This window comes from Arachis ipaensis, chromosome B05 (genome assembly GCF_000816755.2).
Source record: "Arachis ipaensis cultivar K30076 chromosome B05, Araip1.1, whole genome shotgun sequence".
Lineage (NCBI taxonomy): Eukaryota > Viridiplantae > Streptophyta > Magnoliopsida > Fabales > Fabaceae > Arachis > Arachis ipaensis.
Window position 1 is genome coordinate 45573821 of NC_029789.2, and position 15930 is coordinate 45589750.

At 33.0% G+C, this 15930-nt stretch overlaps 1 protein-coding gene across 6 annotated transcripts; it reads left to right on the forward strand.

Moving 5' to 3' along the window:
- On the forward strand, window positions 11125-13516 carry LOC107640579 (methyltransferase-like protein 7A). Of its 6 annotated transcripts, none has more exons than XM_021123739.1 (4): window positions 11125-11446; window positions 11835-11931; window positions 12643-12705; window positions 12782-13516. In XM_021123739.1, the coding sequence occupies exons 1-4, from the start codon at window positions 11141-11143 to the stop codon at window positions 12973-12975; spliced, it is 660 nt and encodes a 219-aa protein (XP_020979398.1). In that variant the 5' UTR covers window positions 11125-11140; the 3' UTR covers window positions 12976-13516. The 6 variants fall into 6 exon arrangements, with proteins under 6 accessions (XP_020979398.1, XP_020979400.1, XP_020979401.1 ...); XM_021123741.1 differs by having other exon boundaries at window positions 12829-13516; XM_021123742.1 differs by having other exon boundaries at window positions 12832-13516.

Sequence of the window (15930 nt, forward strand, 5' to 3'; positions counted from 1 at the left end):
GCTCATGCGGACGCGTCATTCGGCGTTTTGCTTTGCCACGCGGTCGCGTCATCCATGCGGTCGCGTCACTCGTGCTATTCCATGCCACGCGGTCGCGTCATCCATGCGGCCGCGTTACTGCAATTTGCTCTTCTCCGCGCGGTCGTGTCGTCCATGCGGCCGCGTCGCTTCTCGCTGGTCATCTCCTCAATTTCTTGTGTTCCTTCCATTTTTGCAAGTTTCCTTCCCAATCTCCAACTCATTCATGCCCTATAAAGCCTGAAACACTTAACACACAGATCACGACATCGAATGGAATAAAGGAGAAATAAAATACATAATTAAAAGTCTCTAGGAAGCAAGTTTTCAGTCATGCAATAACTTTAGGATGGAAATATAAATGCATGCTTATTTAATGAATAAGTGGGCAAAGATCATGATAAAACCACACAATTAAACACAATATAAACCATAAAATAGTGGTTTATCAACCTCCCCACACTTAAACATTAGCATGTCCTCATGCTTAGTTGAAGGAGATAAAATAAATGAGTAAGAACATGTAAAACCTATGCAATGCAATGCAACCTATATATATGAATGCAGCTATATGATTTTTGTCCACTTGATCAAAAGTGAGTAAGCTCTTCAAAACAATTACAAATCAAATTCTACTAACTCAATTCTTATACAGTAAGAACAGATAAAAGTGCAAGAAGATAGCTCATGAAAGCAGGGAACATAGAAATTCAAGCATGGAACCCTCACAGATGAAGTATGTACACTCTAGTCTCTCTAGTATATATGGTAATCACTCTATCCTTCTCTAATCATGCTTTCTAATTTTTGTTCTTCTCCTAACCAATCAACAACATTTAATATACCAATGCAAACATCATGAGGTCTTTTCAAGGTTGTAATGGGGCCAAGGTAAGGGTAATGATACATATATGGTTAAGTAAACTTATAAATTGAATCTTTAATTAACCCAAGCTTTTAACATAACCTATATATATATTCTATATAACTTCTAGAATTCATACCTAGCTACCCAGAAATTCCCTTTTACATTTCATACTCATGTTTCAACATTTTATTTTTATTAAATAACACACACAATTCTATTTTAAGCTAACCAAAGATTCAATTTGGGATGTATAATTGTTTTTCCGCTTAAGGCTAGTAATGTGGTAAAATATAGAACAAACGGGATTTAAAGGCTCAAAGTGGCTAACAAAGGTAATTGAAAGGGTAGGCTTATTTTGGATAAGTAAGCTGAACAAATAATGGCCCCAATCATATGCAAGCATGTAAATATAATAAACATTAGACATATAAGATGAAACAAAATATAGATTACAATCATAGAAAAGTAAACACACAAGAATAAAATAATTATGGTTAAATAATGTAACCATTCATAAAGGCTCAAATCTCACAGGTTGTGTGTTCTTTAGCTCAAAAATTATGTTCCAAATACAACTTCAAGCAAATTTAACATAAAAGTTTTAATTAAAATTAGTGAAATTTTGTTGCAAAGATAGAGTTTTAGAAGAAACTTATTGTCTTTTCAATCAAGCAGAACATGCATGCAACTAATCTATTACTATGCAATTTATCCTATTCTACAAAAGAAAAACTAACTAAATATCCTAATTTATTGGTGTATAGGGAAGAGAAATTACCTCCGAAAGTCAAGTACTGACCGACCTCCCCACACTTAAGGCTTTGCATCGTCCTCGGTGCCATCTGTCAAGAACAGAGGTGGGCTAGTAGCAGTATCTCCACAGTCAGGACCATCATGAGCGGATAATTTATACGCTTTTTGGCATTGTTTTTAGGTAGTTTTTAGTATAATTTAGTTAGTTTTTACTATGTTTTTATTAGTTTTTATGAAAAAATCACATTTCTGGACTTTACTATGAGTTAGTGTGTTTTTCTGTGATTTCAGGTATTTTCTTGCTGAAATTGAGGGACCTGAGCAAAAATATGATTCAGTGGCTGAAAAAGAACTGCAGATGCTGGAGAATTCTGACCTCCCTACACTCGAAATGAATTTTCTGGAGCTACAGAAATCCAATTGGCTCGAACTTAATTGCGTTGGAAAATAGACATCCAGGGCTTTCCAGAAATATATAATTGTATCTCTTGTTAGTGTCTTTGTATCCTCCTATCAGAATAGACACAAAATATACTAATTCAGTATCTTTAGACACAATGTCTCTATCCATATCTCATCTGGCAAATACAATTTTGTATTTTTGTGTCCCTGTTTCAGTGTCATATGTCTGTAGACAAACGCAACCTTAAAAATTGATAAAAAAAATTAGTTAAAGAAAAAAAAAAGAGAAAAACAAAAAACATAAGAAGAAAAGAAACTTAATTAGACTTTATTACAAAATAATTTGTTCACCTGATATTTTTTATAAAATCAAAAAAGGTTTTATTTTTTTTATTTTTAAATATATTAAAAATTTAAATGCTAGAGTATATTTACTTAATTAATTGAATTGTACGAACTATATTTTTATTATTTGTATTACTCATAACATATGTAGTTACTAAAATTTGTGTGTTCATCTTCTTGTGACTTATCAATATATATAAACTACACTGTTTATAAATAATGGTTTTAAATTTGATATTTACTTTAGTTAATAATTTTGTCAAAAGAATAATTAAATTAATTATATATTTTCTTTTCCTAATAAAATAAAGCAAAGTAAATATTTACCAATTTATTTTTTTTTTGTCAACATAAAAATAATTTAATTTTAATTTACTATTAGTGTAAAAGCAATTTTATTCATACATTCAGATATATAACGTCATATCAACAAAAATAACTTAATTTTATTTTGATTATGTGAATGGTCTTTTAAAACAATGAATATGATTAGACTATGTATAAAATATTTTACACTATTAATACATAGAAAATAAACTCTATAAAAAGATAAAGGCATAAATAATTATTTTTTAATTAAATTAGATATGTATAATATTTTTTATAAATTGATTTTACTAAATTCATGTTTATCACAGACAATGCCATATTTTATTTTTTTATTAAATTCAAGATTTTAAAATTTAAATCCATCTATTCTACTACTATCGTTAAAAATAGTTCCTACATTTTTGTACACTTTAAAATTATTTGATGTAATTTTATTTTCACATCCTATTACACCATATTAATTTTTTTTTCCATAGACAAATTCATGATTTAATATGTATCTATCATATTAGAAGATTTAGAGGTTAGGGATTAGAGATTATGGTTGAGGGGTTATGATTTAGGATTAAGCGTAAAAAATTTATGGTGTAGGATTTTGGATTCATAATTTAAAATTTAGAATCCAGAATTTAGAGTATTGAAAATGATAGTTTAGAATTTTAGGATTACTTTCATATATGAATTATAATATATAAAGATTTTTTTAACATCTAATTAGATGTTAGTGTTATTATAAATATTAAAATATTTTTATATTATAATTAGTATTTAAGGTTTAAAGTTTATAGCTAATAGTTTAGAATTTATGGTTGAGTATCGCGTTTAGGAATTAGGGCTTAGGATTTTATGTCTTATGATTTTAGAGTTTGGAATTTAGAGTTTAGAATTTATGGTGCAAGGGTTAAAGAATTAGAAATGATAGTTTAGGGTTTAGGGTTTAAGATTTAGGATTGAGAGTATTAAAAATGATAGTTTATGTTTAAAATTTAAGATTTAAGGTCAAGGTTTTAGGTTTTAGGAATTAGCGTTTATGTTTTAAAATTTAGAATTTAGGGTTTAGAGTTTAGAAAAATTTCTTTTTATATTTTTGTATCACCGAGTTAATGCAAGAATAATAAATAATCAATATATATATTTTTATACAAAATACTGAAATTTATTATTTAAAAATAATTATGCCACTAAAAAATTTTGTACGAGAACATTTTTTACTATATTTTTCATAAGCTTTTGTTGTATAACTTTTAAGAAAATTAATAATTTATATACTTGTTATGTAACAAAGAAATGTTAAAATCTTTTTTATTTGATAAATAGAATTTTTTTGTGTAAAAATAAATTAATGTAACCCGTTTAAATTAAATTATTTTTTGAAATAGTTAAGAAAAGTTTACTATTACGTAGTATTTGTAATAATAATAATAATAATAATAATTAGTTATTGTAAATGTAGTAATTTTATTTTTAGTGAAATTTTTGTAGTTAAATAATTTTATTTTATGAAAGTTTTATTCATAGTCAGTTTGTTTTTAAAATTGTTTGGTTAAAAAGGAATTTTGAATCAACCCCTCCAACTTCTTTATTTAATAAAACCTCCCAAGTTCTTAAAAGACCACATTATATTTTTTTTATAGTAGAACTAAAAGAAAAAAGAAGATTGTTAAAAGCTAAGCAATACAGAACAGCAAGAACAGGTGATGAAGAAAACAAGAACCAGTAGCAAAAGGAAGAAAATAGAATCTTGAAGAATTATTGGAGTAACCTTTTATTGAATGAGGAAAAATGTTTACAGAGTGAAAATGAATTATGCATACAACCCTAACAAAATTGATTCCTTTTTGTACACCTACACTTGTTAACTATTCTTGAGGGGTATTAACTAATGGGCTGCTATTGATTCATTGGGCTGCAGCTGACTATTACTAGTTAGGCTTGTACTTTGGACTACTGTACTCAATACTCCCCCTCAAGCTCAAGTTGCTCCTTGGAACAACTCTGAGCTTGTCTTTGAGCCTCTCATAACTGGTTGCTGACAAAAGTTTTGTTAAAATGTCAGCAACTTATTCAATTCCAGGAATATGTACAACTTGTAATGACTTGTTGTTGATCTTTTCTCGAACAACTTGGATATCTAACTGAAAATGCTTCGTTTTGTCATGTAAGACTGGATTTGCAGTGAGCAAAACAGTGCTTAAATTGTCACAAACTATTGATGGAACAGTAGTCAATGCAATCATCAACTCAGACAGCAAATTTTTCACCCATATAATCTCTTTTTCACAGGCTACCAGGCTTTGAAATTCTACCTCAGTTGAAGATCTACTTATAGTTGTTTGTTTCCTACAAGACCAAGTAACCAAATTAGTTCCGAAGAAGACACAATAACCCGAAACAGACCTCTGATCCTCTAAATCTGCTACCCAGTCAGAATAAGAAAAACCATACAACCTATAGTTGTTGCATTTATGCAAGAGAAAACCATGTTCTTGTGTTTCTTGAAGGTATCTTAAAATCCTCTTCACAGCCTTCCAGTGAGCAAGTAAAGGGCTGTGCATGAGTTGAGAAACTTTTCTCACAGCAAAACTCAGGTCAGGCCTAGTGATGGTAACATATTGCAATGTACCTACAACAGATCTGAAGAGTTTTGGATCCTCAAATTGTTTTGAACCTGTAGACAGTAACTACAAAGAGATCATAGGAGTAGGCATAGCACTTGCCGTACTCATTCCTAATTTAGACAGTAGGTCTTTAATATATTTAGCTTAGGATAAATGAAGCTGTCCAATTTCAGTTTCATGAACCTCAATACTAAGAAAATAAGACAACTCTCCCAAGTGTTTTAAAGTAAAAATCTTGATTAACTTTTGTATCATAACATCAATTTCATTCGAATCATTACCAGTGATGATAATGTCATCAACATAACATAGAATATAAATGACATAGTGAAAGCTATGTTTAATGAATAAAGATGTATCAGACTTAGTACTAACAAAGCCAAACATGTTTAGAGTATTGCTAAGCTTTAGGAACCATTCTCTCGGAACCTGCTTGAGGCCATAAAGGGCTTTATTTAATTTACACACTAAACTGTTAGAATCATGAGAGAAACCAGTAGGTTGATGCATATATATAGTTTCATGTAAATCACCATTAAGAAAAGCATTATTAAAATCCAATTTTCTTATAGACCATTCTTTAGATAAAGCTATACTTAACACAATTCGAATGATGGCAGCTCTAATAACAGGACTAAACACTTGTTCAAAATCAAAGCCTTCAGATTGGTGGAAGCCTTAAGCCACCAATCTGGCTTTGTACTTTTGTATGGTGCCATCCGGAAGCCTTTTATAGTGAAGACCCATTTTGAGCCAATGATTTTGGCATTTTGAAGCTTTGGCACAAGTGTCCAAGTATGATTTTTGATTAAGGTATCATACTCCTCTTACATAGCACTTTTTCAATGAGGAATAGCTAATGCAGCACTAGGTGTTTTAGGAAGGGTTTCAAGTAAAACGTTTAAATCAACATCACTAATTAAAGCTTTGGGTTTAGAATTTTCAGTTTTAGACCTAGTGAGCATGGGATGTTGATTTGGAGGTTTAGAAGATATAAGAATATCTGCAGATGTAGGAACGAGTGCATAATTATTATTATTATTATTATTATTATTATTATTATTATTATTATTATTATTATTATTATTAGAGTCAATAGGTGGAGGGCAGATTTGTATCCCAGAGAGAATATGATGTTGTGTTTTAATAACACAGTGTATGGAATTAGAATTAGTAGGAGTACTTGGATTATTACTACTAACATCTCTAGGAGTACGATTTGTATACTGAATATTCAAAATAGAAGAACTATGAGATGGAGAGCCTAAAATAGAACCTATACTAGGAATAAAATGGTTAAAAGAACTAGATTTATCAGAATCTCTAAAAGAACCATTCTTATCAGTTTTAACAAATAGTTCCTTGTAAGGAAATGAGGTTTCATCAAATTGAACATGTCTTGTGGTATAAAGTTTACCACAAGGTGAAAGACATTTGTAGCCTTTTGAGTTTGGGGCATAACTAAGAAAGACACATTTATGAGATCTAAAATTTAACTTTGTTTTGTTGTAAGGCCTTAAAAGAGGAAAACAGCTACTACCAAAAACTCTTAGAGAAGTATAATCAGGGACAGTGTTAAACAAGATCTCGTAAGGAGATTTATTGTCCAAAATTGGAGTTGGGATGCAATTAATTAAGTGAGTAGCTATTAAAACAGCCTCATCCCAAAAAATAAATGGCATAGAGGCTGTAGATAACATGGCAAGACTCATTTCAATGAGGTGCCTATGTTTTCTCTCAGTCCTACCATTCTGTTCTGGAGTGTAAGGACAACTAAACTTTTGAACAATACCTTCATTGGCCAGGAATTGACTGAACTGATGAGAAGTGTATTCTCTACTATTATCAGACTGAAAAACTTTTATTTTGTGGTTTGTAAGATTCTCCATTTGTTGTTTAAACTGTTTGAAAACTAACAGAACTTGAGATTCAGAGACAAGTAAAAAAAGAAAAGTATACCAAGAATATGCATCAATAAAGGTAACATAATAACGAAATTCTAAGTGTGATACAATGGGTGCTGGACCCCAAACATCAAAGTAAACAAGTTGGAGAGGTTCATTATAAACAGTAAGTGAGGAATTAAAAGGCAATTTATGCATTTTAGCATGCATACAATTTTCACACACATCAGGAAATAAAGTATCTTTATTCTTGTCCATGTCAATATTACAACTTGATAGAATTGTGAGTACAATTTTCTTGGCTGTGTGGCCAAGTCTTTTATGCCACAAGTCCAAAGAAACTTTGGAAGAAAGAAAAGCACAAGGTTGTAAAGAATCTAGAGAAAAATTAGGAACAGTAACATTGAAAAATTTGTAAATGCCACCATGTCTATGTCCTTGAAGAAGCACTTTGTCAGTTTGCTAGCATTTAACAAAATACACAGGAGCATAAATATGAAAATAAACATCATTATCTTTAGCAAATTTGGAGACACTGATAAGATTTTTGGTAATTTCTGGAGAATAAATTAATTGTTGTAATCTAAAATATCTGTTAGAATCATAAGCATAGAATAAAGAAGTACCAATTTTAGATATATACAAATCTGAGCCATTTCTAATCTGAACTTGGTCAAGGCCTGAGTAATTTGAAGATGTGATAAACGAAGATGAATCAGGAGTAATGTGGTGGGAAACACTAGTATTGGGTACCACGAGGAGTCAGCAATAGATCCTGGAGCAGCTATGTAGGCAGTAGGATGATGAAAAGATGGAGGGGGTGGTGGTGGTGTAGTTGAAGAGGTGCTGGCTTGTGACAGAATAGAAGAGTTTGGTGAATTGGTGAAAGAGGTGGAAGAGGGAGTTTGAGAATTTTGTGATGGAGGAGGTATATGTTAGTTGAATCTGTTAAAACAATGCCAAACAATATGACCAAATCTACCACATACCTGGCATTGTGGCCTATTCTGATTGAAAAAGGATCTGCCTCCTCGTGAAAACCTACCATCTCTACCTCTTCTTCCTCCAAAATCACGACCTGGATTGGAATTGGAAGGAAATGAACTCTGATAGATATTAGCTTGAATCATAGAGGTTGTGGATTTTCGGAATTTATCAAGCATATCATCAAAGGTTAAAATTTGAGTTTCAACCTCACAAAGACTGAAAATTTGTCGCTTGGAATTGACAGTGTGAATTAAAACTTGATATTCTTCATTCAATCCTTCAAGCAGTGCATCAACATGTTCTTCAATAGTTAAAGGAGAGCCTAAAGCTGCTAAAGAATATGCAATCTCCTTAATTTTCGAAATATATTCAGAAGCTGTTGAACCTTGCTTCTTGATAATCTTTATCTGTGCTTTGAGCTGTTTGACACGGTATGTGGTAGATTCCTCAAAATATTATTCAATTCTATCCCAAATTTCATGACTGAAAGAGCAACCAACCATTTTGGTTTTGAATACAGGATCAATAGATGCCAGAAGCCAAGACTAGAGATTATAATCATCTTAAAGCCACTGGGTATACGCTGATGACTCGATTCCATTTTGTTGATCTTCAATCATAGTGAATCTGGGAGGAATACGATCTTTATAGAGATGATTTTCTAAAAGTTGACCTCGAATTACCGTCGATGCTTGTTGTTGTCAAGTTTTGTGATTTCTTTCTCCTAATTTATCACTAATCGGAGTAAAGGGTTGGGAGTTGAACAACTGAGGTGGGAAAGAAAAGGGATTGAGATTAGCAAGATTATTGTTGTTGTTGGCCAAATTTTCAAGGTTTGAATTGTTGTTGTTATTGGTCCCAGGAGGTGAATTGTTAGATGAATGTAGAGATGCATCCATAGTTATGAAAAACCAGAAGCTCTGATACCATAAAAAAAACAAAGATTGCTAAAAGCTAAGCAATACAAAACAGCAAGAACAGGTGATGAAGAAAACAAGAACCAGTAGCAAAAGGAAGAAAAGAGAATCTTGAAGAATTAATGAGTAACCTTTCATTGAATGAGGAAAAATGTTTACAAAGTGAAAATGAATTATGCATACAACCCTAACAAAATTGATCCCTTTTTGTACACCCACACTTGTTAACTATTCTTGAGGGCTATTAACTGATGGGCTACTATTGATTCATTGGGCTGCAACTGACTATTACTAGTTAGGCTTATACTTTAGACTGCTGCACTCAATAAGAACCAGCCATACAACATAACTTTAACGGAGTTAAACATCAAAATTGTCCCTGAGATTGGTGTCGTGCACTAAAATAGTCCCTGAGATTCCAATTGCACTAATTACGTCTCTGAAATTGACAAAAATGTACCATGTTAGTCCTTGACCCATTTTCTATTAACGGTGTGATGACATGGCTTGATGATGTGGCATGTTAGTGACACGTGTCACTCCATAATTTGTCCACGTGTAATGGTATGATGATGTGTTGACCAGTGACATGTGGCATGCTGACATGGATGGTTGCACCACGTGTCACAATGCTATTTGGCCACGTGTTTATTTGTGCCATGTATCGCAACAGTATTTGTCCACGTGTCATCCATTATGTCATGATCGTAGATGCACCAAATTAGTCCCTCACTTTGTGTTAAGTGACTCATTTTAGTTCCTGAAATTGAATGTCGTGCACCAAATTAGTCGCTTCACCAGTTTTTTCTCATTTTTTTTAAAAAATTTAAAATTTTTAATATTTTGGATGCACTAATTTCAACTTTATTTTTTCACGTATCGTTTTTTTATAATAACATACTTATATATTACAAAATTTACCAATGTTAAATTATAATAGAAAAAAATTGTATAATTAAAACTAAAATTTTAAAAATTTTAATAAAAGCACTTGTATTTAATGATGTGTGAAAAAATAGAATTAAAATTAATGCATCTAAAATATTGAAAATTTTAAATTTTTAAAAAAATGAGAAAAAACTGGTGAAGGGACTAGTTTAGTGCATGACATTCAATTTCAGGGATTAAAATGAGTCACTTAACGCAAAGTGAGGGACTAATTTGGAGTATCTATAATGATGACATAATGGATGACATGTGGACGAATGCTGTTGCGACACGTGGCACAAATAGACATGTGGCCAAATAGCATTGTGACACATGTCACAACCATCCACGTTAGCATACGTGTCATTGGTCAACACATCATCATACCATTATACGTGACCAAATCATGGAGTGACACGTGTCACTAACATGCCACGTCATCAAGCCATGTCATCATGCCGTCAATGAAAAATGGTCAGGGACTAATGTAGTGTATTTTTGTCAATCTTAGGGACGTAATTAGTGCAATTGAAATTTCAAAGATGATTTTAGTGCACGACGCCAATCTTAAAGACCATTTTGGGGTTTAACTCACTTTAACCAAAACTATTCTAAAAAGATTCAAGAAAAACCATAACAAATTTTAAGCAAGAATATCCTGTATCTCCTCTCCTATATCAAATTTAAAAAAACTGTTGTCTGTTTAGTCCAACTCATAGTTGTAAAAATTGGACCGGACAGGCCGATTTGATCGAAAAACCGATAAACCGTACCCTATACTGGTCCGGTCCGAGGTTAGGACCGTTCAAGGAAGAGAACGGAACGAATCGGCTAAAACCGGCCAAATTCGGTGAAAACCGGACCGAACCGAACCGAACCGTTTAGTCCCAACTGAAGGCGAAGCTACGATGCATCTGGGTTCTGCAAGTCCACCATGCTCTCCATAAGCTCCTGTATGCCAAGTGTCAAAGTTGTGTGGTTGTTGGAAAAATTTTTCAAAATGGCTCTCATAGGGTTCAAACTGCTCACTCCAAGGTTGCAAGAAAGACATAATTACCATTGAATTGAATTATGAAGCTGTTGTTGTTGAATTGGATTGAAGTTTTGGGAATTTCTCTTCTTCTTTTTTTTATTTTATTTTATTTTTTTTGTGGTAAGGTTGCAAAGTACAAGTCACAAGTCTTAAGTAACTTGAAGGGGAAGGCTCTTAAAATCTTGGAGGTTGGGATTGGAACAGGTCCTAACCTCAGTTATTATGCTAACGATTCCGATGTTCATGTTGTTGGCATTGATCCTAACCCGAAGATGGAGAAATATGCTCGGTCTTCGGCTAGATTGGCTGGCTTACTGCTCTCAAACTTCGAGTTTTTTCAAGCTGTATGTACCATTCTCTCATCGGCTTATAGGCACTGCTTTAAGAGGAATGTTCTCATAAGGAGTGAATATTAAATGTGGAATACACTAAAAGATAACGGCACTAGTTTGTGGTAAAGTAGCACAAAACAGTATATTTATGGAAATGCTTTCTAGGTTTGTGTCAATTATGGCCTATATAGTTACAAAGCTGAATGTTAATGCTATATGCTCATCATTTGATAAAAGGTGTAAATTTACTTCATCCATTTATTTAGAAAATTTTCCACATTTTTCTACAAGAATCAACTAATCATCACTCTTGATGTTGATGCTTTGTTCTGTTTAGTTATGTTAGTTTATGTTCTGCATTTGTTAATTGAACTTTATCTTTAATGTTGAGTCTACTTAGGTTGGGGAGGCTATACCACTAAGTGATGCTTCAGTGGATGCAGTCGTTGGAACGCTTGTATTGTGTTCTGTTAAAGATGTTGATTTGGCATTAAAAGGTAATGAAACTTGTAGAGCTTTCTGTGTTTTTCTCAAATAAATATATTGATTTTATTGTTTGGTGCAGAGAGGAGGTTACAAGTTACAGCAAAGAAGAGTATTTACTCAATCATCACTGTACTTATTAGTTTACTTGTGTGATTATTATACTTCGTTAGCTGCATTTTGGATTTTCTCATTAAAACGATTGTTTGAACTTTGAATGTTTGGCCTAAAATTTGGAAAGTATTTATTATCGGCTTTGCATGATTTTTTTTTTTTGTGTTAAGAAAAGAAAAAGAAACAAGAAAGGTAGAGGAAACTCTTAGAAGGTTTTGAATATAAAAAGTGATTGAGATGTTAGTGTTTGCATTCCCTTGCATTGAAGACATAAATTTTGAATGTAAAAAGTGATTGAGATGTTAGTGTTTGCATTCCCTTGTATTTGAAGACACAAATTCATCATCCTTTAGACCATAATGCTAGAAAGAAAAAGGCCAATTCTGCTGACTGATATTGGTACTAATTGAAATTGGTCACTGATTCTATTGAACTTGTCTCAAGTTGTATGCTTGAGGGAACTTTAGCGCAAAAACTGGATTACTAGATATAAAGATCATTGAGGGTCCTTCACTCAACTGGTTGAGCTTTTGTATAATTTTTGGTTCTTGATTCTTGACACACTTGTTACTTAAGGGTTATCCCCCAACGCCAATTCGCTTTCTGTGCAGAAGTTAAGAGGGTGTTGCGACCTGGTGGAAAGTATGTGTTTGTCGAACACGTGGCTGCAAAAGGTGTGTACACAACTTCCAAATTCACTTTGGAAACCGAAATAGCTTAGTAACAACTTTAGTTAACTTTGATTTACAGATGGCACAACTCTCAAAATTTTCCAACGACTTATTGATCCTCTGCAGCAGATACTTGCAGATGGGTGCCACCTTTCAAGAGATACAGGAAACAGCATATACAAAGCTGGATTTTCAAGTGTTGAGTTCAAGACAGCATTTGTGTCTAACGCTTCATTTATAAACCCCCATATATATGGAATAGCATACAAGTAGCACTGAAAGGCACAACCTGCCCGGCTACATGGCTTCGATCAGGGACTGAATCTTCCTCTTCCTCAACATCTATACCAAGCACAAATTTCTGAAGTTATACCATGAAGTATGTTTCGTATCAAGTTTTTCCAGTTTCAAAATAGTGAGGTGGAGGAGACACTTATTTTGCGTCATTTACAGCATAATATAGGTTTCAACACTTATTTTTTTCATTTCATCCAAGACTTGGAAGTTTGAGCCGACGTCCATGGCACCAACGACGGGCTCCGATACCATTGTTAAGTATCTAAGAAAAGTAGGAAACCACACCTTAAAAGCTAGCTGATGAGTGGTTCTACATCAAGCATCCTATACTACCCGATATGAGACTTTGAGCATTCCATAATACCAAGTCCCTAACAGACACCTTTTGTTCCCCAACAAAGTCTTGCGTGCTTGGTTAATATGTTGTGTTGTCCACCTATCTTCTTCTTCTTGCTATAAAGCATCTTTAATGGCATCATTGTTAAACACAAATTTGGCTAGTGTTGTTTTGCACATATCTCGAATTCCAGGATCGAAATGATGCAACAATTTGTTTTTCTGAATGTAAATGAGCCATCTGAACTTCTATATCCTCATCAAATCCAATGATCTTTTGGTCTTTAACGGTAAGAGATAGTTGTTTTGCTGCAACTGTTAACAGCAGAGAACGAGTCAGCTCCGGTCTGAAACTTCACTAAACCATTTCTTTATCCTTCTTGAGGAATCTTGAATCTTTCTCCCAATGCTATCCAACTTCCGTTCAATAACAAAGCGACTCTGGCACATGAAAACATGGGTTTCCACGGTTTGTGCTCCAGTTCTCTTGTATATTCATCAATAACAAACTGAATTTTTCAAGCAATGGCTCTCAGTTCACTACCCAAACCTTCGATCTTTTATTGAGTTCTCCCATCTCTTGTACTTGTAGTCCATCCATCAGTTGCTATTCGATTTGCTGTTTGAGACTCGTGATATGCTGATTCGAGGATGGCGCCTTTGTTACCTCTGTCTCTTTACTTGAGCTTGTTGCTCAATGTCAGAGTTGGTTTCATCCTCAGTAACACTGGTTGATACCATGGCATTCCCTTCTCACGTCCTTCCAAATTTGCAATCGCATCTTTTCTTCCTTTCTGAGATAGCGTGAGTTCTGTACACTAAGGAACTCAGAATCAATAAGGAACTCAGAATCTTAAACTGTAAATTTCAATTGCTCCACCCACACTTTTTGATTCTATTCATGGCTTGTGCACTCACTAAACAAAGTACGCATTAGCCCCCGGTCCATTTCTAACAACTCCAAGTTCCTATCCATAGACCTATACAAAAAGTCAATCAAGAACCCCTTGAGCATTGTTTAGTGCTATTCTTTCGTTTTATTTGCGCTTGAATTTTCTGGTTGGAAACTAAACATGAAAAAATTAGTGTCTCTTATTAGTGTTTTTGTGTCTTTCCTATCAAGAAGGTTACGGAATATACTAATTCAGCGTCTCACGACATAATATCTATATTCATGTCTCGTCCGCTAAACATAATTTTGTGTCTCAATGTCCCGTGCTTATAAGCAAATGCATTCCAAATCCATGTCATACAGTCTATGTAGGTTGATCTTATGTGAAGAGCATGTCCAATTTGAGTAGAGACATGCTTCATATGCTTCTTGAATTTCCCTTCTGTGGGATGAAAAAGGATACGCTCGAGCCTTCCAACTCTTTTATCATAAAAGTGTCTAACAATGCATTCTATGGCATTACACACACTCTTCACCTCCTCCAACCACAAATTTTCTCTCCTACCAATCAACTTCAAACTTGATACAATGTCTTATGTGAAATCCCATCTTTTACCTCTTTCATCACCTTCATCACCTGGGTACGGATAATCAAGTCATGACTTAGGACATTCTTTACATGTTTTTACTACGCTGAGGCTTCTCCAGAAGGATTTTCAATGGCTACGCCTGTGTTCTTTGTTTGATCCTATATTGAATTCGTACAAAGTACATGTATTAGATATACAATATACGATACGACATGAAAATATGGTAATTATATACTAAAGATAATTCACTAAGTGTTCAATTTTATAATTTTACTTTTACAAGGATAATTGTCCATTTTAAATAAGGTTGGCAACAGTTCCTTTTATCAGTCAACATTTTTATTCTACTTTAAAATTTTCTCTTGTTCTCTTAATAAATTCGTTCAGTACTTGGTTGATTGTTGATTAAAAAAAGTGAATCTAGTAAAACCCTTTAAAAAGTTTATGCATTATTAATTTTTCTTTTTTATTAGTTATATCCCTATTTAAAGTAATTCATTGTTTCAAACTTATTAGATATTCTTCTTTAGATATTTTCCCATTATTAATGTTAAAAGAGACTTTTGTAAATTATCTTTTATTTATTTATTTCGTTTTGTATAACTCGAACATTTTTAAATTGTTTTAATAGTGTACTATGTACATATTTAAAATTATACACTTAAATTGATGTCTGATAGGGGGTGTGTGTAGGATAATAGACAAACTAGGTTATATTAGAATCCTCAATCCTTGAAAGAGAAGTAATGCATGTGCATAATCTTGGTTGTTTCTCCGTTTGGAGAGATCTTTGATCCTGAAAGTGATCCGTTCAAGCTTCATATGCAAATAAAGGGGTTTAATAAACTAACTTGGATTGGTCAAATGGTCATAAATTCGTTCGTTTAAGCAAGTATTAGAAATTTGAATTTTACTTTATGCATGGAGACTTCATTGAACAATAGCAGACTCTTAAATAATACTAAGATTCGCGACAAATTAATCTTTAATCTAATAGATTAAGGGAGATTGTGGATAAACAAAAAAGACAAAAAAGGAGTTTAATAATTCCAAGTGGCTGCCTGCTATGTTGGTTTGGTTTGCTGAGTCTTAGCAAAGTGTGTTCACTACAAA